Source organism: Tauraco erythrolophus, chromosome Z (genome assembly GCF_009769465.1).
Source record: "Tauraco erythrolophus isolate bTauEry1 chromosome Z, bTauEry1.pri, whole genome shotgun sequence".
Taxonomy (NCBI): Eukaryota; Metazoa; Chordata; class Aves; order Musophagiformes; family Musophagidae; genus Tauraco; species Tauraco erythrolophus.
Window position 1 is genome coordinate 78,849,829 of NC_141496.1, and position 24,514 is coordinate 78,874,342.

At 40.9% G+C, this 24,514-nt stretch overlaps 1 protein-coding gene across 1 annotated transcript in view; it reads left to right on the forward strand.

Annotated features, from left to right (window-relative positions):
• The first annotated feature begins 1,262 nt into the window (after window positions 1–1,262).
• Window positions 1,263–24,514, forward strand: part of SLC28A3 (solute carrier family 28 member 3) — a 45,156-nt gene continuing 21,904 nt past the window's right edge. The window contains exons 1-8 of the mRNA XM_009988190.2: window positions 1,263–1,319; window positions 9,238–9,339; window positions 11,958–12,040; window positions 17,368–17,459; window positions 18,890–19,079; window positions 21,079–21,223; window positions 22,822–22,935; window positions 24,435–24,512. Coding sequence (XP_009986492.2) covers window positions 1,263–1,319; window positions 9,238–9,339; window positions 11,958–12,040; window positions 17,368–17,459; window positions 18,890–19,079; window positions 21,079–21,223; window positions 22,822–22,935; window positions 24,435–24,512 — 861 coding nt within the window. The remainder of the gene's footprint in view (window positions 1,320–9,237; window positions 9,340–11,957; window positions 12,041–17,367; window positions 17,460–18,889; window positions 19,080–21,078; window positions 21,224–22,821; window positions 22,936–24,434; window positions 24,513–24,514) is intronic.

Here is a 24,514-nt window from a genome sequence, read left to right on the forward strand (position 1 = left end):
CTTGTAAATTGTAATAAAGGTCTCTGGTGTCACATCTACGGAGTCCGTGCGTTAACCCGCCGCACTGGGACAGAGCTAGTTTTTCTTTTTAGCAGCTAGTTTCGGATTTAGTATGGGATTTGTTGTAAGAATGCTGGTAGCACACTCATGTTGGTATGGAGACATCAAGGACATTTCAGCTTCCTGTGTTTTGCTACTGTGCAGGAGCAGAACAGACTCGGGGGGAGCATGGCTGGGTCAAAGGGCCCACAAGTCCCCTTGTGATTTGAATTCAGATTTAGGATTGAGGCCCAGGTTGGCTAATGGAGTATACCATATCATGCAATGTCATGCCCAGCATATAGATGAGGGTTGGTTGGGAGATTTGGTACTCTCTTTTGAGGACTATCTCTGACTGTCAGTCTCTCAGAGTGCACTCTCTCTCTCTCTCTCTCTTTTTGCACTTCTCCCTCATCTGGGATTGTGGTGTCAAAGCTTATCTGTTTTGGGACCATTTGCTGGGACAGGACAGGCGTTGGTCACCAGGTGGTGAGCAATTACACTGTGCATCACTTGTTTATATATATTATTATCTATATGTATATATTAATATATTATTATTTCATCATTATTACTTTTAATTTTCTGTTATTGTTATTATTAAATTGTTCTTATCTCAGCACAGAGTCTCCTTCCCTTTTCCCCTTTAACTCTCTTCCCCATTCCCCGGGGGTGGGGGAGGGTGAGCGGGCAGCTGCCTGGGGTTTAGTTGCCGGTGGGGTTAAACCAGGATACCCTGTTTTCTCTTGCTGGATGAAGGCCTTAACCACCGTGAAAACAGAGCCATGATAACATCGCAGAAGCAATGACTTGAGAATGGCGGTAAAAAAGACAAAAACTGTGTTGACCTCTCAGAGATCTGGGTGGGGAAGCTTTTCCCTCAAGCAAGTGAGGAAAGTCAGAAATCACACGTAAGTACACCCATTTGCCTTTGGGATCACCCAGAGATAAGCCTGCCTTTTGAGGCCCGCAGGAATCCTCCCTTCTTGTCTCAGGAAACATTGAATGCATTTTCCCACACTGGCCAAAAGGGGCTGTGCCAGGGTAGCGAGAAGGTGGAGCTACAAGTGAGCAAGAGCAACCTAAGAGTGCCTCCAGCTCTCCAGGCTTCAGGTGATACTCACCGACCCTGTGGATGGATTAACCAGGTGCTGGCTGCTGTTGCTCTGTGCTGCAAGTAGCTTTCAGCATTTACACGAAACTCTCCTGCCCATGCTAGGCAGATGGAGCTGAAGGAGACCGCTCGTGACCGCTCAGGAGTGCATAATTTGGCCTTCCAGGTAAGCATGGTTTCCTTTGCTTTGTGGGGAAGAGGAAGGATTTAAAAACAATGAACAATGCTTACTTTAGTCCCTGAACAAAGAAAAAGCAAATTATACTCCCTGCCTACAGATACTTTACAACACCCCACATGATTTGCACTGACATCCTGCCGAAGTACGAGGCTCTTGCATAAAAAGCTGGAGCGCAATCGACATGTTCGGGAGTAGGTTCCGCTTGTTGCCTTCATCTGCTGCCTAGTATACTGGTATCTTTGAAAAGTCTCCTGACTCAGTAATATTTCTAAGGCTGATGGATCTCACAACTAGCTCACCCACCTCTCCCATCTGCTGTATCAGTTGCTGCTTTTCTTGAGAATAGGTAATTCACAGTTCTGCTGAAGAAGAGGTCATCATTATGCAGCAGACATATATCTCATCGAAGCAACATATATTAATAATATAAGAAAAATAATAATATAATCACAGTGGGGCATATCTGCTTTCTTCCACGCATAAAATAAATGCAATTGTCTTTTTCTGCTGCCAAGAAGAGCACAGAGAGGACGTAAGGAGCCAACCCAGAAGCTTCTGCATATTATGGGTATAATGAAACGTTAACACTCATTTCAAAAATGCAGATTTCAAAAGCGGAACCACCAAAACAACTGTTAACCGGTTAGTCATTGTTTCTCGGTGCCCAGCATCACTGTGCCTTCGTAGGAACTGGAGCAGGGGCAAACAGAAATTTGCCAACCACAGCCACGTGGGTTCACTGTACTTGTTAGTGAAGGTAGAACAGGTTGGGGAAAGAGAGCATCTCTAAAGCCTGCTGTGTTGGCAAAGTACCCATTGCTCTCCTCTGCAGCCTCCGATTCTCATGCTGCCCCTGAGCTCAGCTGGCAAGAAGGGTAGCACACAGTGGGTGTGAGTGTCAGCCGATGCTATGCAAACAACACAGAAAGGTCTTTGTAGATGCTAAGCGTGTGGAATATTATGTAACACCAGTGACATCTAACCACTCTGTATATTTATTCATTGGGCTATAGAGACAGACAAGCAATAGATTGATTTGATAATCTGCCAGTCAGGGAATATTTGCGGAATGTAAGGGAGTTAGGGTCACGTCCTTAGTCCGGTCAGTAGTTAATAATTCACGCTAAGTGGGACAGCTTCAAGAGGAGACAGAGAGATAACTCTCTTAAAACATGATAGCCCAGTGGTTAGGGCATTCTCCTGGGCAATCAGAGAGTCCTCCGCTCATCTGTGCGTCAGAGCAGATAGACAAGCAATTTGAACTTGGGTGTCCCTCAGTTACAGTGAATGAGATGACAGGCTTTCATCCTGGCTGCATTTTCACACAAATCATGTGCCTAAGACAGTGCAGTTAGCTTCTAAAGTCTGTGCCTACGAACTCATGAAGAAAAGAAGTCCCTCGCTAGCTGCAGAAGCCCGGTGCTGAACATTCTTGAATGATTTAAGCTGAAAATCATCTGTTTCCTCGATGATCTCTACAGTGACTCGGGATAATCCTCCACCTTACACAGCTAGCATACCTGGGCAACGTGCAGGGAACAGAAGTGCTGTCTTTCCTGTCCATTGCAAAGGTTTGCAAGAGCTTGTAAATCCTCTCTTATTTGAATAATTGAAATGCCAAATCACAGAGACTGTCCAACAATGAGACCTGGGGGCTGAGTCAGGTTTTCTGGTTACGTTTTTTTCCTGGAACACCAAAAAGTGTTCACGTTTACACTATCTCTGACCCAACATAGAAGTCATTCCCTAGAGAAAATAAGACACAGAGGGAAACAGGTAAACTTCTGCATACCGAAAAATAAATCACTTCACAGTAGAGGCCACTGAGAAGAAAACAATGTCATCATTTTTTCCCATTTTCTTGAATTTGAACTTTTCTTGCAGAAAGAGTGAGCGCTTTTCTTCCTCCAAGATGCAACATCTATTATTAAGCACTGAGTATCTTCCCTAAACCACAAAATATAAAAGTGTCCTGGAAAGGGATTAATTTAAGCTATTTTAAGTATCAGTGTGAGATTGTGCTCCATAGGTACCTTCAGATGTACCGGAGCCATGTAATGATTAACACACAAAGGGACAGAAAAAATAAGACAGGGACAAAGGAAACCCGGGCTAGGTGGTTTGTTTTATAAAGTAAACGAGTTAAGAAAACTGCTGTCACCATAATACAAAGGAACTCAAGGCTAAGAAGTGATGAATGAAGGATCATATCAGAGCTTTCTTATGTCAAGAATGAGAGGCATTGTGCCTTCTGTTGTGGAAGGACTTCAATGGGATGAAGAGGTTGTAATATAGAGGAATCTGCCTTTCGACTAGCCATAAAAAATGGTCAAAGGGGATAACTATTTGAGCTTTTCTCAATTTCACATTGGTTGTTATTTAAACATGCACATCCTTCTGTACTATGATAGGATTTTCACTCTATCAGAGAAGCATAAGACTTTTTCAACCATACTATAGTAGAACCCCAGAAATCAGTTAACCTACATCAACTTTCAGAGAGGGCGTGCATCCATGTCATGTAAAGTTTTATTAACACCATCAATTATATTTTAAAAATTGCATGATCCTGCAAAATATCAGCTGCTTCTTTCGTACGCTATGTAGATTCCACTTGAACTGTCTATGGGCATAGCATCAAAAACTGCAGGTCTGTGTTGTTGCCTTGTGATAATGCCAGAGCCTGGGAGCGCCAGAAGCAACTTTTTACCTCATTAACAGCTCAAAACTGTCACAAAAGAAAACAGACAACAAAACCCACATGTACAGCTCTGCTATATCTCTCGTTATCTCTCTTTGGTATTAGGAACATCTCGGTTACTAACAGCCATTTGGATGTATTACAATAAATAAGCTTCTTGTGTTGGTTTTAAGAAGATTCATAGCTCTACTCGCACTGCCAGTCTTCCCAAGCACACTCCTACCTTTCAGTGCAACGTCACCTTAATAAAACCTCCATGCAACTGTTAAGACCTACATGCTGAAGTTACCTGCTTTGGATGCTACCTTGTAGCTAGAATCAACAGACTGCCGCGCAGTTTATACCTAGACATTCAGGTTTTTAATGTGTTTTTTTTTCCCCTTAAATATGTCATGCAACTTAAGGAACCTAAGTCATTATGCTCATAGTCTTATCACTATTCAGAAGATTGTCCATGTTAAGAATCTACATGCCAACATAATACATTCACTATCTATACCTACAATAATGTCATACATAATGTATAGAAGCACTACTGTGTCTCTTGCATTCAGTGTGATTCAGTTAACTTCTCCCTGATGGCACAGGCTGGAACATCACTACAGCTGCCCAGAGAATTTCCTGCTCAGAAACCCTGCAACACTAATAGTAACCCTAAAACTGAGATTAGATTTACCTAGCCTGTGTTTAGCCCTCATTTAAGAGGTAAAGGTTTTACCTAATCGTTTCTGATGATTCAGATCTCTGCTAGTGATGACATTAAACAACAAGTCAGACTTTTTACTCAAGGAGTGATAAGAGCTGGCTTATAAAAAGGAATGGGACCAAAATACTCCCTAACTTTTAAAAGGAACTCAGAGGTAAACATAAAATAAATACAATGCAAAGGGAAGATAACAGCTAATACATATTTATTGTTCACTGGCCTCCTCTTGTCAGTGTTATGATGCATTAAGCAGTCAGTATTTGTTTCTGTAGCAGAGCACACTGTGCTCTTAAGAAGCTGACTTGCGGAAGGTTCCCCTTTAAAATTCTGCCTTTCGCTTGTGCTACGTAAGGACATTGGTACTGCCATAATATGTGCAGCTTTAGTACTCCTTTTCATTCAAATAAGCTTGTAACATATCCTAAAAAAATGTCCTTTATTTCTGTGTTGCTGTTCTCCACAGCTAGATACTTTTGTCTGGTTGATTAATTAAAACTATAGGCATTATTACGAATTTACATTTGATGAGCATATTTGTTGTAATTTCCCTTGGAAATTATGACGGCATTGCACTACATAACTCCATCAGATCCAGGCAGGAAATTGTGCAGTCTTTTTCCACATTTTCAAAACTTGCTTTCCAATATCATGCTTGTTTGTTTGTTTGTTTTTAATAATAATTAACTGTGATGTAGTACTCTATCTCTTACAGGAAATAACTGAAGTTAGTTATACATTTAGGCTCTTTTCTTCTCAGGCTAAATAAATATTCCTTGCAAAAACTCTATTCTGGATTCTTGTCCATGTCATCCTCATATTTCTGCTTGCCATCAACAGATGTTTTAAATGCCATAATTGCAGGGGTCGTGTGCACCTTGTACATGTGCACCATGTACAGATCTTTTTTCCTTGTTTCAGTTTTTCTGGATTTTGCTTTCTTTCTCACACATTTCGTTTTCTCTCAAAGCAAATGGATTTCCTATTTTATTTTTTGTTTATGACCAGTTTGTGCTAGTCTATCATTTTAACTTGTTTATCCCGCATTTCAGAATACAATCCAACTATCCTACTCAAGGCTGACAATTTAAGATTTTAAAGAAAACACTAATGTTCTCAGAGGTGGGTGAGCCTGATTTACAACCCATTTCAAAAACCTCATGAAGATTTAACCACCTGAATTTCAATCCAATGGTACACATTTCTTACCTGCTGTCTCTATTTACTATAGTTTAACACACGGATAAAGAGCATTCATGCCTCTTGCCCTGTACACTGAATTTTATCGTTTGACAAGAATTTATGAATGCTGTGAATATTGATTGAAAAAAAAAATCTTCCTCCATATTTAAAATGCATTTTAACTCCTTCAGAATCATGACTCTCTGGATAGCAAAAGGTAGTACCTGGGGGAAAACTTAGATGAATGGTCTTCAATTACACTGAAGTTTAAAAGAATAGCAAAGTTTTGAACTGTAAATCAGATGGCTTCTGTTTCGGCTGACTGCATACAATCTGAAATCCAATGAAATCCGGTGTGGTAACTCAAAACATTTGCTTTTGAACCATCTGTTTTCCACTGAGATCCTTAAGTACCCTGATTCTAATCTCCAAAGCTGATGTAATGACCCACCCTTGAACCATAAACAATTTAAGCAGCTGCCTGGGTCTCTGATAGCCAATCTGTTTCCATGGCTAACGGGCAGGGGCAGAAAACCATCTACTCTAGAGCTGGTGCTGCTGTTAAAAGCACAACCGGTACAAGCTATGCGCTCTTCGCAAAACCAATTCTCCTTCGAAAGGCAGCGAGGAGATAAGAGAGAAGGTCAAAGAATGTATGTAGTTACGCAAAAAAAGACTTGGCTTATCGCGAGGGAACAAAACAAACATTTAAAGAGTGCTTCACTGACAAGTACGAGATAGCTCCGTGCCCTTCCCATTTAATCAAATATTTTACAAGCAGGAAATTCCCATCCGTAGAAGTACAGCCAAGCGTGAAAACAGAGACACGCAACGGTGTGTCAACACCCAAAGCAGAAGGCTCGATTCTGTAATCCTTCGAGTGTGGCTTACAGGGAAGAGAATTTTCCCATCCAAGCTTCTCTAATTTGCTTTTAACTTCCTGCTTCCTTATGTCACTATGAATTGAGACGGTTCAGAAGTGATGTGGCCTGTTGCTGGATCTGGCCTGCGCTCGTAACAGGGCTGTGCTGGCTATGGTTCCTAAGGCTCGAATGCCCGTTTTCTATTGCCATGTTTTGTTCCGCAGATGTTTCCAGGGAGGTGGACAAGGATACTGAGCAAATGAGGTAGAAGCTTTTCTGCCCGTTCTGGGCACTTAGGTAGCAACCTGTGACAGACAGGTTGACATTTTGTTGAGAGTTCCTTCAGCAAACTCAGAAAGACTCTAAGCAAACAGGAAAAAAGAATAGGCAGGTGTATTTGTCACTTGAATGTTGCTATTCTTATGAGAAATTAAAAAGAACTGTTTTTCTTCAAGAGGTAAGTAGGATTAATAACATGCGTTTTCACCAAACAAACAAACAAAAAATTATGTGAAGGAGAGGATGAAGAGATAGTGCTTGAAGAATCAGCTGTGAAATATAAGAAAATTACTCAGTTTCGTGGCACTCATTCAAAGACTGTTTTAGTACACAGTAGTCTCTTACTGAAGTAAATTTGTTCTCAATAGTAATTAACCAGTTTCTACTGAATTTGGAATATGCCAGAAATGCGGTATCGTCAGTTGAAAGGAGTGCTTTTTACGTTTGCAGAAAATAACACGAATCTATCATTCTGCAGTGCGGGCTATTTAGAGTTCCAGCAATCATGCGATGCTCTTAGTAGTTTTCTGCTACATTACTCATACATTCATATATTTTAATTACTCTATAAATGAAACTCTTATGTAATTATTGCAGTGGAGCAGTGGGTTGGATAAAGTCATTTCTAGAGGCTTCTTCCAACTCAAATTATTCTGTACTTTTGCTGCTTGTAGGCTGCAACTTGCATGCTTACTCTTTTTCACATGTTCACTGACAAAAGTCCTAAGAAATCTCTGCTTTTTCTTGCTCAGCAACAAGTACAGAAATCTTCAAAGAGACTATCCCCAGAGGTGTGTGTGACACTTACAGGACAGTACCACTTTGACTTCACTGTGCTGTCCTGTATAGTATTTTTAATAGATTATATCTCAATGCTACAGTTAAGCTCTGCTGCTTGTGATAGGTTTTATTTTTTTTCCTGTGTGGAGTGTTCAGTAGAGGCTTTTATTGTCGACTGCAGGGGCAGCTATGGCAAACTCCTAAGACAGCATGGTTAGAAGGAAAGCGAGTAACAGAGGTGCTTTTTGAAAAAGAAATGCCTCACTCTTAAGGGAATGCAAAGATAGTCTTTTAGAAGGAAGAGGCATCTGATTTATCAGGGCCACAGCAGGTGAATCAACAGCTTCTTGTGACTCCCCTGCTTCCCCCAGACACACAAGGTTCCAGAAACTCTTTTACTGAAAAGGTACTTTTTGAAGTTTAGAGGCAGAGTATCTTTAAGGAAAATTTGTTACTGAAAAATGTTCTGGTTGCTTCTAAGGTCATGTTTCTGATAAAAGGCAAAATTTAATTTATGTTTAGTAGTACTGCTTATTCCTGCTTTTATCATAATTTACTAGGCTTAAGCTTATTCTGTATTGTTCATTTGGAAATTATTGTTTTCTTAGAAGGTTAAATATAGATACTAATTTACTAGGTTTATTACCATGTAAATAATGAGATACTTCATGCAATAAAACACAGTGAAATGACCATACCGTAACTGCTGCCGTAAGAAACCACTGAAACATGAAACATTCATATCAATTGCGGACATAAGTTCTCTGAAATTTTGTTTAAGTAGCTTTCTTACAAAACCAAAATAAGAACCAACCCTTCAAGGATCATTAGAAAGAAATAATGCACCCTTCAAAACATTAAGAAACAAGAAAATTCAGCTTCAGAATGAGAAAAGAAAAGGTAGAATTAGTGGAGATGGCTATGGCTGTCTTCAACTCTCAGTACACTCTGATCTGTTTAAAGATACTCTGTTTCATTCCAAGAGCAACAGAAGTACATATTTTTAAAAAATATGCATTTACTGCGTATGCATAAGGAGAATATATACTGGAGCAAAGATACTAACAACCCAAGGCAAGACCAAATAGACCATTTTGCCCTTGACGGGGAGAAAGGCAGGATCTTTATAAACTTGTTGAACCAGTCCTGAGGCAAAGGGCAGCACCAGGAAGACATGTGAGTTTGGGTCAAGAAAACAGTAGATTCACATCTTTGTGTAATAGTGCAGGGACTTGAACACCCTAGCTCTGTACACCAAGTTTCAAGCTCCCAGTACTAGTAAAGTAAAACATGGAAGCCCAGGCATCAGCACGTAAATCAGTTCCCACCACACATGAGAAACGCTTTCAGCTTTTCATTTAAACTGATACAATTTTTGGTCTTCTCATACCCCAGCACGACAGTGAAGGTGTGGATGTTATAAATCCAAAAGGTCTCAAAGACAACTCACAGAGAAGCAAGAATTCACAAAATAGGAAAACTCTACATACTAATCAGGTATGTTTTTTCTTTTTTTTTTTTTCTTTTATGCAAATTCATAAATCTCAAGTTCAATGTCAGTAGTTGGCTGTGATAATACATCCAAGACAGATATTTTAACAAAACCTGAATTTGATGTAAAATTCATAAACTGATAGGGAAGCAAGTTCTATTCTCAGAAATATATGAAGGAAAGAACACAGAAAGTTGACAGGACATGTAGGATTCAGAAAAATGTTTCCTAATGTTATAATGACTTCATACAAGGTACAAAAGAGGCACCAGAAATGGTGATCAGATGGAATACTATGGACAAGGAGTTGATACAGAAGCATTTTCTTGTGAGAAGATGGAAAACGAGAAGTTGGAAATACTTGGTTTAGTGGTACAATTCTTCCGTCAGGCAGGGCATACATATTATTAAACATCTACTAATCCGAAATAGGAGAAATTTGGGACAAGCACAAACTGCAGGCAACAGCTTTGACATACAATTGACCAGAGAAAGAAGAGGTGAATACAATACAGATTACTTCTTAATAAACACATCCATTTTGACTTTTGTTGACTGTATGCTTGTTTAAGCCCACATAGTGAGCAGCTCACTATGAAGACATGAGAGGTTAAAAAAGACATTAGAGGTTAAAAAAACCTCACAGATGTTTTACTAGTGTCATGTATTAATATTTTCACATCCGCACTCCAGAAATAATCTGCTACTCTAAAAGTTCCATTAAAAACTTCTAGTACTTTCCTGTGTTGTAATCATATGTACTTGCCAAGTTTGGTGATGGTACTTGAAGCAGCACGTAAGAAATAGAGGTTTCCTGATGCTGTGGATGTTCTTTTCTATCTTACAATGTTTTTTGTCCATGATCAGAGACAGCAAAGACATGTGGCCAAAGAAATGCTTCTGCTCTCAAAGTTGAAGTGATTCCAGATTTAGTGATGGAAAAGATCACTTGGACTGTTCCGATATGCACTCCTGGGAACTAGATGGGGATCTGAGATCCTAGGAGAGGAAGGTGGTAACCAGCGCCTATACCTTTGTCTTCTGAAAAGCCAGCAAAAGTAAAATGTCAAAACAAAAAGAATAAAAGCACTCTCAGAACTGACTGAAACTGTTGAAAAATGGAGAAATGTAGTGGCAGTCAAAGAATACTTGATTTTAATCAAAGAAACCAATTTCCCACTGAAAAGGTTCAGCTGAAAGTGTTCAGCCACCACTGTGCAAGCATGGTAGAGAAACGCATGCTCACACCAACACTTTCTCAGACACACTGTGATTGAGGCAGACGAGTTTATTTTGAGGCTCTGCAGAGTGTGGACTTTGCTGTGCCCTTGCTGGGCACAGGAAAAAAAAAACAAAAAAGCACACACTCCACATAGCCCTTGGGTTAGCCTCAGCAAGGGTCAACACTTCCCAAGAGTTAGATCTGATATTATGTTTGGGGATGGAGGCAGGAGGTGCGGGACATGTGCTACGAGCTGTGACCAGCAGAGAGGACATGGTACCAAGTTATGTGCCACCAGGGAGCACAGCCACCTGCAGACATGAAATCATGGCTCTTTGATCCAGAGGGCTGAACACTCTTGATTTCTAATGTAGGTTCAAAAATTTGTAAGAAGCACTGTCATGCAATATACCCCAAATTTAAGCCCAGGAATAAATGATACTTCAATACTCAGTGTCCCTCAGGTGAGAAGCCCACCTCCTACATCTGCTGAGAATAGTGCTACCAAGAATAACAGCAGCTTAGTAGGTGGCAGCATCTGCATTTTTCAGGTTTGCTTTATTTCACAGTCAAGACCAAAGAGAGAAAGAAATTGAGTTTAGCAAAAATGCAGCTGTAGGTTACAGTGCAGCTCCACAGAGCCGTGCGACTCCCACCATCACCCTCGCTCCAAAAACTGCCATCAAGAGGACTCCGAGACTCCTGCCAGCGTCACACTGAGTTTTCTGCTGGGAGAATGAATAGTGGCTTCTACATAGATATTCCTCTGCACCATTTTAATTGCTGGCCGTGTGTTCGTTTTGCCTTTGAGCTGGTCAAGTCTCTCGCTAAGAACTAACCAAGGGCTTTCCGGGACTTTTGGTGGTGCCTGCTGCAGGAAAGCCAGACAGAAGGCAGGGGCCAGGGCAAGGTCAGCAGTCTAGGGAATCCAGTTAGCACAAGTAAGAGTGACACAAGAAGAAAAGGTAAACTCACCTGCAGCCTGCCACCACTCCAAGAGGCTGGGCACAGCAGGCTGTGGGGCAAGACACAACCAACAGCTCATGAAAGTGCCTTCTGCGTGGGGGTACGTACCCATGGGACAGGTGCTGCCCCTCCATCCCTCTGGGCCAGGCCAGGGACGTAAGGCAGGCTGGGTACGGCAGCCTTCCCTTTATTTCCCCTTTCAAAATAGTATGGATGGCTTGGGAAAGTTCACAGTCATGGTCTAACCACTGGGTTTTTGCCCAATAGTGGCGACAGTGTCGGTGGCAAACAGGAGAGCTGGAGCCCTGTGCTGGGTGCAGACGGGAAAGTCTTCAGGCTGCTTCAGCCATCTGCCAGTGGGGAATCTGTTTTTTCACACCTTGCTTAACAAGCATGCGACCCTCTCACAGCCTCGGCACCTGATCTGTTTTCCAGGAGAATGAATACATCAATATTGAGAGCCATCTGCATGAAAAACAACGTGACTCAGTAGATGATGAGCAATCACACTTGAAAGGGTAATGTCTTTTGGATGAGTAAGTTTTCCACTCACTTCATCCTGGCCTAACCAATAAGCTGCCAGTGTTTCTGATTCTGGAGGGACAGCTCTAAATTTCAGCTCTAGATTTCTAAAATTTTCTAAATTTTTTAAATTTCATGCCCCTATGCTACATAGACCTTTGTATTGCCTAGAAATTTGTAACACATTGATTTAAAGTTATTACACATTTCAGCTCATGCAAGTGAGTGTGGAACTATCCTTCTAAAGCCTTGCAAATTAAAGGAGCAATATTTTTTCTTTTTGTATACTAACAACTTTTCCATAAGAGTCTTTTTTAAGGAGAGGTCTTAAACAGTGATCTCTTTCAGGCAGCTAAAGATTAACTACTGACCTTCAGTTTGCATAGCTATTTACTCCAGTGCAAAATAAGAATAGAATAGCTGTTAAAAAAGCCATTTTGATGGAGCACAAGTTTTACACTTCATTAGCACTGGTGCCAAGTGACCACACAGTGAAAGCACACATCTACATTTTACTTGAGGATTAGGGTTTGGGTTTTTTTTTAAAAAAACCCTACAAACTCTATATAAGACTTTAAAAAAACTAAAATGCAATATTTAAAATTGTATTTTAATGTCTTTGTATTTTTCTATCATGTTGAATCTTCATTAAAACCTTCATAGAAACCTTCATAGAAATCACACTGTATTTTTCCCCTGATTTCTATTACTGCATTCTGTCACACAGCACAGCATTTCAGCCTTGAATCTCTTTCTGTCAGCAGACTTTAGCAAATTTGCGTATCTCAAATAGGAGGTTGTCACACTCAAACTGGACTACTTGGAAAAATCTTGTGTCTGTGCAAATGATACACTTATATACAGAAGTAGCTGTGAAGATTTTAATTATGCTTTCAAGTCGCACATACAGAACTTAAAGACTTGTTAATATGATCAGGCTTACTGATGCTGTCATATTAAAATACTGCTTAAAAAATCTAGCAAAAGTATTTAGAAGTCACTTAAATATTCTCTCATTTCTCCGCTCTGTTCTTTGGAGATTTGTCATTCCTTTAGCAGTATGTAACATGAAACACTTTGTTGTTTAAAACATTTTGAATCTTGTCTAGCGAAAGCAGAAGCTGAGATTTGGTAGATCAAACAACCAAGGTTGATAAACCTCTCCAGTGGCAGGTATCCAGCTTGGCCCCCAAATTAAGCTAATTGCACAGGCAAGTGTTGGCACACAGATGGCTGTACAAGGTTAGTGAGGTCTTTCTACCTCAAATCCCTTGACAAGAAACATCCCTGCACAGAGATGAGTTGAGTCAGGGCAGAGATGAAGTCTGTGTGGTTTTTATTCATTCTTGTTTATTTGTACATCCCTCGAGATACGAGGGATAAGTAAAGTTGAATTCACAGGGCTTACTGTTCCCGAAGTCCCGTTGTTCTTCCATCAGCAGCAGGTACCGTTGCCTTGGGTAGTGAAAACTCCTTGTGGGCTGGAAGCTCAAGAGCACTTTGGTCGCATTCCAGCTACCGCTTGTTCTGTGCTCTCTGGGTTTAGTTGTCGGGGAAGTTTCCTGGCTGCTACATGGGAAGCACCTGTGCCTTGTCGAGACAGGTGCTGCGAGTCACGTTGGCCAGCCGGAGACCACGTGACCTATGGGAGGCTTAAAGGCCTCAGGGAGGGGGGGCAGTTCCCTCCTGGAGACTGGAGAGGCAGGAGCCCCCGGAGAGCGGTGTATTGGAGCTCTTGGTTGAATAGCCTTCTGATTGAGAGAGCAGTAAGTTGAGGCTCTCTGTTGGATAGCCTTCGATTGGGTCCATTGGGATTGAGACTCTTAAGAGTTGAGATAAAGCCTTCTGATATACGAGGGGAATCACAACGGCCTTTTGGGTTGTGATTCCTGAAGACGAGATACCAGCGGTCCGCGACATTTAGTACTTCGTTTCGTTCTTTGTCTAATCATAGAATCATAGAATGGTTAGGGTCGGAAGGGACCTCAAGATCATCTAGTTCCATGGCAGGGACACCCTTCACTACACCAGGTTGCTCAAAACCTCATTCATCCTGGCCTTGTATACTTCCAGGGATGGGGCATCCACAACTTCTCTGGGAAACCTGTTCCAGTGCCTCACCACCCTCTGAGTGAAGAATTTCTTCCTTAGATCTAATCTAAATCTCCCCTCTTTCAGTTTAAAGCCATTGCCCCTTGTCCTATCACTACATGCCCTTGTAAAAAGTCCCTCTCCAGCTTTCCTGTAGACCCCCTTTAAGTACTGGAAGGCTGCTGTAAGATCACCCCGGAGCCTTCTCTTCTCCATGCTGAACAGTCCCGACTCTCTCAGCCTGTCTTCATAGCAGAGTTGCTCCAGCCCTCGGATCATCTTCATGGCCCTCCTCTGGACCCGCTCCAGCAGCTCCATGTCCTTCTTATGTTGGGGACTCCAGAACTGAACGTGATACTGCAGATGGGGTCTCACAAGAGCAGAGTAGAGGGGCAGAATCACCTCTCTTGACCTGCTGGACACGCTTCTTTTGATGCAGCCCAGGATACGGTTGGCTTTCTGGGCTGCCAGTGCATATTGCCGGCTCATGTTGAGCTTCTTATCCACCAACACTCCCAAGTCCTTTTCCTCAGGGCTGCTCTCAATCCATTCTCCGCACAGCCTGTACTTGTGCTTGGGATTGCCCCGACCCATGTGCAGGACCTTGCACTTGGCCTTGTTGAACTTTATTAGGTTCTCACAGGCCCACCTGTCCAGCCTGTCAAAGTCCCTCTGGATGGCATCCCTTCCCTCCAGCGTGTCCACAACACCACACAACTTGGTGTCGTTAGCAAACTTGCTGAGGGTGCACTCGATCCCACTGTCCATGTCTCCAACAAAGATGTTAAATAGCACTGGCCCCAGTACCGAACCCTGAAGAACACCACTCGTCACTGGCCTCCACCTGGACATTGAACCGTTGACCACAACTCTTTGAGTGCGACCATCCAGCCAATTCCTTGTCCACCGAGTGGTCCATCCCTCAAAAACATGTCTTTCCAGTTTAGAGACAAGGATGTCGTGTGGGACAGTATCAAATGCTTTGGATAAGTCCATGTAGATGATGTCAGTTGCTCTTCCCCTATCCATCAATACTGTAACCTCATCATAGAAGGCCACCAGATTAGTCTAGGTTTATTTTTATGTTGAGCACCTGACAAGAGCAATGGTGTCTCTACCAAGTTATTCTTTGTAAATTAGCTACTAAAAGCCGGTAATAATGTGATCTAATGTCTTCCTTGTATCTGCTCAAAAGGGGCATTCACAAAGTCCCTCAATTTTGAATGTGTCATCCATTTCTTTCTACAAATGAGGCTGAATAGCCTGTGGTCTTAGACAGAACGCCTTTGAAAGATGGTTGGTCTGTTGATAACAAGGATTCACCATATTTGCAAGGTGTTGACATTCACTTATAGAGTACAGGCAGACCAGAAAAAGGATTTCCAAGTTGCAAAATGCAAGCAAGAATAATTTTGGCACATACAAATATTTCACATTAAAGTTCTCCTTTAAATGTTCTTAGGCGATATCTGCTTTTTCAACATCTTTGGTTAAGTAAAAGCCATCAGCAATGTGCTGTACTTTAAGCCTATAGGATCAGCTTTTAGAAAATAACATTTCCTTAGTAAATTAACCAGATTTTATAAAGAAGATGTTTTTTCTGTCACCTTTCAGAACAGAGCTGTATATTTATGGCATGTATATGCCTAAACATTTAAGATATCCTGATATCAAAGTGATAATCACCTAAATTAATAAAATAACGATGGAGAGATGTTAGACCAAAGACAAGATTACAAGGAATTGTATTCTTAAAATAACAATCTTAAATCCCAACAGACTCTTAAGTAACAGTAACAGGTAGTAGATCGTAATTTTTCCTTTCTTTGGTTGATGGATGAACCATAAATCTGATAAAGTAAATCTTGCTTACTCATACATCTGTCTCTCATTTCTTCTTTTCTTTCTTTTTCTGTTGTATCTAATCTCTGCTGAGATTGGATAGATAACCTAATGTTCTTACAAGTGGAAAAAAAAAAAAAAGAGCTATGATTTGTGAGGCAACAGGAATTCCCAGAACTAAAGCCGAAATATCAAAAGCAATCAAGATTTCTTAGAGATCATGTTGCTCTGTGTACTGACTGGTGAAGAAGTATGTTCCCACTCTGCTGTTCTGAGTGCTGATATGAATTAAGTTAATATTCCCTGTTTCTCTCAAATTTATTTTAAATTAATAGGGTTGGTTTTTTTTTTTAGTGCAGAAAAGAAGGGTGTTCATGCTGAATTTCAGTGTGCGTCTGACTCCAGCTGCATCTAGTTTCCCAACAAGTACAGTCTGGATAATTAACATCCCTAAATATAATGTTGCCTTCATAGACTGTAAGGTGTGAGGCATCACGTTAGAGAAACAGCTATAGCTGTGATTTCTTTTTCAGCTTGCACAATATGAGGGCGTTTGTTTAGCTACAGCTTTTGTGACTGAAATACGTCTGCATCACCAGCATACTTAACATTGGAAATCTGTGTGGAATTAACTCCCTTAACTGCTATTTCCCTAAATTTCAGCCTCCCTCATGAAATCACTGTGTTACCCTTAGTGAGATGAGAAAAGAATGAAAGCGAAGTAGGTAATAATTGGAAGAACAGATACTAGAACAGGACATCCAAATATAACAAATCATTTTAGCTTCCATGAAATGGCGAGTCTTAAACGAAAAGTTAATAGAATTAACAACCAAACTTTCAAATATCCAGAAACATCTATGCACGCTGTAATGTGGTTTTAAGATGGATATTGATTATTTTGCTCACACAAATGCAGTCTTAGGCCTTCACAACTAAAGCAACAATACTGCTCCACATAGCAATGCTGACTGGGTCTATTAACAATCTTTGTGGGCCTGGTAACAGGCACTGAGTCTTTTAACTACCTACCCTGTTTGCACTAACCCTGTTAACAGACCTCCTTACAGAAGAGCTGTGCTTCAGAGGCTAGTATAAGTGGCCTGCTAACTTCAGCCTATTACACAGTTGAAGGATTGGCCCATTAGGACCTGCCAGATTTTCTTTTATTCTTCTCTAACATCAAACCAAAGTCCCTCCCTAAAGCTCTGTGGATGTCAGTATGATTTTCTTTGGCACTTTGGGATTCAAACTGAACCCTTACCAACTAAAACATGCACCAGTGGAGAAATTTTTATCAATTTAATCTGATCTTTCTGTGCAAGTTACTCTTCTTTTTTGTCTACAGCTTAAGTTTCTGTTCTGTTTGATTTTTTTTGCGTTTTCTTAGGCTTTTAGAAAAGAAATACGATAAAGCCTGTGAATTTTGCAAGAAACATAAAACCAGAATTCACTATGTGATCTATGGAATTTTAATAACAGGTACAGTACATTACACCCAGGGGTGCTGAAGCCTTCTTTATTTACCAATATGAGATTATAGACTGTGCCTGTCTTTTATCTGACACAAAAACTCTTGACTGTCTTAAATAATGCATTTGAAAGAAGATAAAAGTGAATTTAGTCCCGCAGAAAGCTCCAGATCACAAACCTGCCACTCTTCCCAAACTTAACAAAAGCAGAGATCTTGCTACACTCTCCTCCTGCACATTTCAACTCTGACTAGCTATTACATTTGGGACAAATGAGTAGTTCAGTCTGTGTGTCTACTTCTTTACCAGCTTCCCTCCAAGAAGCCTGTTAAATTACAGCTTTAGGAACTTGTCCCAAACCACGAAATCGCATTAAAAAGAGTAAGGCACCAACTTTGGCTGAACTTAAGTCAGCAGGCTAGAAATGAAAGTTTTCTATTCTGACCTGTATCACTCAATATCCACAGCAAATGTTTGCTCGGGTAAATGTGCTACATGTCAGCATGCACTGCAAAGTCATTCAGATAGTCATCTTTGTCCCTTTCCTAATTAGCCAGTAGATTGGTTTGTTTCCTTCCATTTCACTAAGTTTCTTTTTGAGATCCTCCTCCTTGAACACTGAGAACACGCAGACCTAAATATGTCGGTGTGATAGGCATCAGCATACCATAAAGCAGTTATGAAAGGGCTGCTCGCATTCTGAATATCCTGCCCTCCTAGCATTAGCTCATCTTGCTTCGTCTTAGTACAGACATACCTTGGCTCAAGAAAGCAAATGAGTTCTAAGGCTATGCCAGGTTTTCATACATTAATTCCACAAAAAAGAACATGCCTTACAAAAATCAGTAGCTCTTCTTCCTTATTTGCCATAGACAAAATCAAATTATTATTTACAAGAACTGAATATTTCATTGACTGGCACATATTAGCAATGAACCTGCCAAATGACAAATCATTTCACAGCTACTTTAAGAAATAAACTACTTCTAAGCTTCCCAATTATTTGAGAGGGCCATCAAATCGGGCAATTGACAAATGTTTCCAAGTATTTCTTTTAGTTTTGTTGGATAAACTCATCCTTCTGTGAAAGAAGGAACAAGACCCATTGTTCTTAATTCACATTTTTTACAGAGGAAAAAGCAGTTCTGTAGACATGTTTAATTCTCCCAAGTGATTAACATGTCTGATATGTACTTGACTTGGCCAAAGCGTGTAACCTGCTTTGAGAGGGTGAAAGCCACCTTTCATGATGATGAGCATATTGTAAGCAACAACATTGTCTATGAAAGCAAAATTTTTCAGTATTTAGGCCAAGAGTCAGAAAAACACCTAAAAGAGAAGCACAGGCCTGACTTTAATCACGACCTTTAAACTGAAGGTTTGTTTCTGTTTTTAAAAAGACCAACCTAACTGACATGTATATTCTTGTTTCTGTGACAGCATACTTGGCAGTAGTTATTGCAGCCTGCAGTTTGAATTTTCAGAGAGCCTTGCCACTCTTTATTATCACTGTCCTGGCCATCTTCTTTATCTGCTGGGATTTTTTGATAGCTAAGTATGAAGACAGAATTGATGCATTCTTTTCCCCTGGAGAAAGATACCTGGAGAAACAGTGGTTTTGGATGAAATGGTAAATATGAATTACTTCCTATCTATGCAGAAACCAAAGCATTAGTCAATTTACTCCTATAGTTTTGTTTTGACTTACACACGCGTAAGTACAGAGAGGTGGATCAATGATACAAACTGCAATAGTATCAAAGAATACATACCAAATAATTCAATATTTTCCAGTTTACAGATGTCAGGCACACCCTTAAGATTGCAGTATGGTAGCTAGGTATCAAAAATCTTGACAGAAATTGTAAAAAAATTTCTCAAATTAAGATGGGGCAAGTTTGTGGTTGCAAGAGAACATGTTCACAGAAGTTCAGGTGCATTGTAGGCTTCTGCATTCGTTCTGCAAGCTAGAAGGAACCTCACTGTCACTTGTTCAGAGAGCTGTGAGATTCATAAAAACCTTAACTCTAACATATGCCAACTGCTAACAATGGAATTGTGTTATCTACACACTACTTGTTCACATATCCCCATAGACATTTTTATTTGACCTTCAGGAATCAAAACATCCCCACCACATTTAGTGTCAAAGTAAGATCATACAACCTTGTTTTGGAAGGCAGACATTCATCTGGTAGATAAATGGTAGATAGTTAGATCTGGTAGATACTTATTCCGAGTATTCTGGAGCAGTTATCAGGAGTATTTAAGTTATTCCTGGTAAAATGGGAAGCCAAAGGAGGCTTGTAGGCCGAAGATAAGACCAAATGAAATCTCATTAAAAAGGAAAAGGAAATTGGGCAGCTGCCTTCTATCTCAGCTAGGTCAACTTCTATCTGAGAGAGAAAGGAGGTGTCCTATCCTCCTATCTAAGGAGGAGTCATTTTGGGTCCAGGAAAATGTCCCAATTTATTCTTAAGATTTTGAAATTATTTTACCACAGAAACAGGAAGTTCTAAGAAAGATGTTGTAAAGATTGTGGTCCTTCTGCTCGGAAGCCACATTAGAGACCAGTCAGACACAGGCACATTCATTAGATGATCTGGCAGCCTCTTCAGGGAAAACAGAACAGGAGAGCCCTGATAAGCAGATGTAATAAGCCAGGGGCAGTAAGTGCTGTATTATTACCTGGGCTGCCATCCTTAAATTGTACATATTGCAGGTTAAGTGCTTAACTGTAGGTCACAGATTCCTCCAAGAGACAGAAAGTGTCTCAGGTGTAGAAAGTGTTAATCAGCATTGCAATGGCCAAGCCATTTTGTGGAGTTGGCCTGCAATATTTTTGATCCGGGTCTGAAAATGGAACCTAGAAATCAATAGAAGCCAAACAACTGATGGACACAAGTAGCATTAAAGAACTGGGACTGTGTTTCGTTTTCCCCTCTGTAAATGGAGTGGTGTATTTCCTTGCCTCTCAGGCTGTTGTTATGATAATTATCTTCAATATGCAAGCTGAACACGGTTCTGTGATAACAGGGACCATAGAAACACTGAACACAGATGTAGACATGGCACTGGTCATTGTTTCTGAGTTAGCTGAAATTGTTGTGATTAAAAGTTAGTTTTCTAAACAGATTGCAGCTGGTTACAAAGAAGTAAATGGTTTATAACCTGCTCCTTAGTATTGTGTGTTTCATAGGCCCACCAGTTAAACAGCACAGTGCAATTCATAAAAACCACAGCTTGTCTTGCCCAGAGCTAAGAAAAGATTCCATAAAAAAAACAGGAAAGGAAAAGGAGGATGGAGTGAGAAAGGAGAGTATCTCCTTACACTTCATTTAGTAGAAATAACACCCAGACAAGAGTCACTCGTGCTTTATTGGGTCTCCTCGACACTGACTTTGGGGGCATGGTTGGCAGACATTTCTTGGGGATGCCACCAAGGGATGTTGTTGTCAGAGTTGCATCAGTAAAGGCAGGTTCCCGTTTGTGTAGAGATACATGATTCAGCTTAATACATTGCTCAGAGAGTTCATTCACTGACAGAGATGTATACACTGTAGGGAGGGGAAAGGGAAGGATATCTGGTCATCTTGAGGATGTCATGCCTGACACTTTTTTTTTCCTAGGGTGTTGTGTGCAGGTCTTATTATAGCTATCATCTGTTGGCTCATCTTTGACACAGCAAAACGGGGATCCCGCCAGCTGATCTCCTTTGGTGGCCTTGTGATGTATGTTCTCTTGATGTTTATCTTTTCCAAATATCCAACCAGAGTGAGTATTTAGTCCATGTTGGATCTTTTGTGGGTTTTTTGTTCAATGTCTCAAACCCTAGCACCAAGTTCAATAAGAGTAAGAGAAGACGTATGAATGTCAAAATTTAGGCTTGGCAAAACCCCGTCATGTGTTTATTTTCTGAGGAAAGTCCTTTTGGTGTGACGTCTTGAGGAGCATGTGTAGGGCTATACCAGCATCTGGAGCTCATTATTTTGGAAGGCCACTGCCCATGCTTTGTTCCAGTCCTGATGCAAATTGATTCTGGAGCATCAGTGCAAGCTGAGGCAGGCTTGCTCCATGCTTTACACCCACAGGAGACTCACCACAGTCCTGAGGACCTCACAGGCACTTACTTGAGGACACTGTCATCACATCAACACAAATTGCATGGAACTGAAGATGTGCTTTACTCGTGTAGCTCCTAATCCCTCACAAGCTTGATTCCCACTGCAAATGCAGCATCTGAGGCCAAGCTGAGGTCCTCACTTTGCACTAACCCACTCCCAAAGGCTTGTCAATGCCATTTGTTTTAATTTTCCAGCTGACATGTCCACTCCCACCTCAGCTTTTACCCCTGTATGCATGCCTAGCACACAGAGCATGCTTTCATTAATCATATATTAATCTGTTGTCCGGGTCACCAAGTTTCACCAACACTTTTTCAACACTCCTGCGTCAGTGCTGAGACTTATCTTAACAGAAAAAGTCCCCTTAGCCAGGACCGAAGGACCTGACACTCCCCATCCTTTGCAACTGCTACTGTCTCCAGCTAAGGTGAAAACTCATGCGATCTGAATGCTTTGTGCTCTCCCATGGGTCCTCATTACACCTAATTGGCTTGTGTTATTCAAATATCATCTGAATAAATTAGAGAGTTCCATCTCCACTCTTAGCCTTGTAAATAATCAGATTCAATTTTCACAAAACAAAGATGTTTTCTGAAGCAGCAGAGCAGAAATCTGCAGTGTAGTGAAGAGGGTCTGGTCACAGGCAGCCACTGTTTTTCCTACAACTGCCTTTATGTCGTATGAATCACAATATCTAATTGTGAGTAGTGCTCAAGTATCAAAGCTCTTTAAAGCTGGGGAACAGAAACAGTTGAAATTACTTAATACATAAAAAAACCTGTAGCAAAATCTCCTTATTCCCAGTCCGGATATGTGAAGAATCCACGTGCTTGGTTACTTTTTTTTGTTTGTTTTTTTGTTCCAGTTAAAAAAAAAAAAAAAAAAAGAAGAATCATGTCTACTGCCCTCATGCATGTCTGTTTCGTCTATAAACAGTAGCACAGGAAGAACTGTCTCTCCTTTTCCTACTACTTGATTGCTTGCAGTCTGTGATGATGAAATGGGCATGTCCGTACTTACCTAGGCAGGCTTTCAGCAGCTAGCTTGGATGGAGACACATCACAGAGTTCTCAAATTAGGAGAGGTGATTCACGCTCCAAGTCTCTTACGACCTTTTTTGGCAGCTGCTCCTACCCTGCAGTATAGTCAAGACAATCCCCTTACATTATTTTAACAAAGATCTGAAGTAAATTATTATTTATTTAAATAACAAGTGGTTTCTGTATTTTTATTTTGCTGTCCATCTAGATTGCTTGGAGACCAGTGTTTTCAGGAATAGGAATACAGTTTATTCTTGGCCTTCTTATTCTGAGGACCAAAGTGGGGTTTGATGTGTTTAACTGGCTAGGCATTCAGATCCAGGTAAGTTACTGGGCAAAAAAATTATTTCTTATATCATTTTCTGTCTTGAGACTCTTACATAGCAGTCAAGCAGTTCTAAGGTCTGTTTACCCCTGGATGTTTTTCCCTCCTGAGAAAAATTGGATTCTCAGAAAGGTAATTGACTACCTGAATTCAACCTTCTCATTTCTTTTTTGTCCAGTTAATGCAAGACCATGTGGGACAGGCTGATGAGTACTGGCCAGAGTGACCCTGTTTCTTAACTGTTTTACCATCCTTGGGCTGAAATTATAACTTGCACCCTCCAAACACAAAACCACTATTGTGCTAGTGCACTCATAGAAACTCTTGGACCTGGCTTAAGTCCAAAGTATCCTTGCAATAAATGTGATATGCTGAAAAGCCTTGGGATTTAGCAAGACAGAACCACCGTTGTCTTCAGAGTAGCCACAGTCCTGGCCCTGAGGGCAATTCATAGTTCTCACACCATACAAGAAAATAAATCCAACTACAGGTGGCAAAATCCACAGCTGTGAGCAGCAAAGGATCTCTAGAGACAGGACAGGATCCATCCATAGGTGACCCTGCAGGTAGTCTGCAGGCACAATTTTTTTTTCAAAGTCCATTACTGTAAAGTGATAAATAAGAGAAATCCAAAATGTAGATCAGAGAGTTCCCACTGAAGGACTTTCAGGCTTTTCACCCCAGGGATACTATTCACACAGCTGTTCTTCACGGTGCAGGTAATTAAGCACATTTAAAACAAGACAGTGCAGAATGTACTGTCTCTGCGCGGGAGCAAAGGCACAGGTCTGACGTCTGCCTGGCTGCTAATCTGCAAGCAGTGGGAGTCATCTGGGTTTTGTCACCAGGTTCTCCATGTCTCCTTTCGTCGAAGTGGGTCTGGTGCCCCCTTTCGTCAGCTCGATACGGCTTACAGTCACTCCTGCCATAACGCATTACTCTAGCTATTACATCTCCGTTTTAAACTGTATCATTAATTGCGTGTGTTGGCATCAGCACTACAGAAATGCACCACCAAATTAGAAAGTAGAAGCTTTTTTTAGACTACATTTCGGCTACTTCTTTCAAAACTAATTACTTCAGCCATTAAATCTGCATCATTTATTTGTTATCGTTTATTGTTTAAACAGTATCGTTTATCACACTTTTTATTTTTCTTGAGAGGGAGCGTAGAAATGCACCACAGCACCAGGATTAAAAAATAAATTCTTCTTTTGATATAGCTTATGGCCTCTGTCTTGTCGGGTACAGGAGGAAAATGTGCCCTACCCCTTTGCTGTTTATCTACATACTCTGGTGCAGCCCATGCTCTTGGCAGAGCAGAGCAGAGCAGAGCCCCTCGGTTCAGGCAGGCACAGTGAAGCCTGGACCTCTACAGAGCAGAGCACAGGCTCCTGGGACCTCACCAGATCTCTGCCAGACAACTGGCAATATTTGCTTAGTTTTTGGCAGAGTCCCGGAGCTTATGGCTAACTTTCTTTGCTTTCTGTCCCTAGACTTTTCTGGAGTACTCTGACACAGGTGCTAAGTTCGTGTTCGGTGAGAAATATATGGATCATTTCTTTGCTTTTAAGGT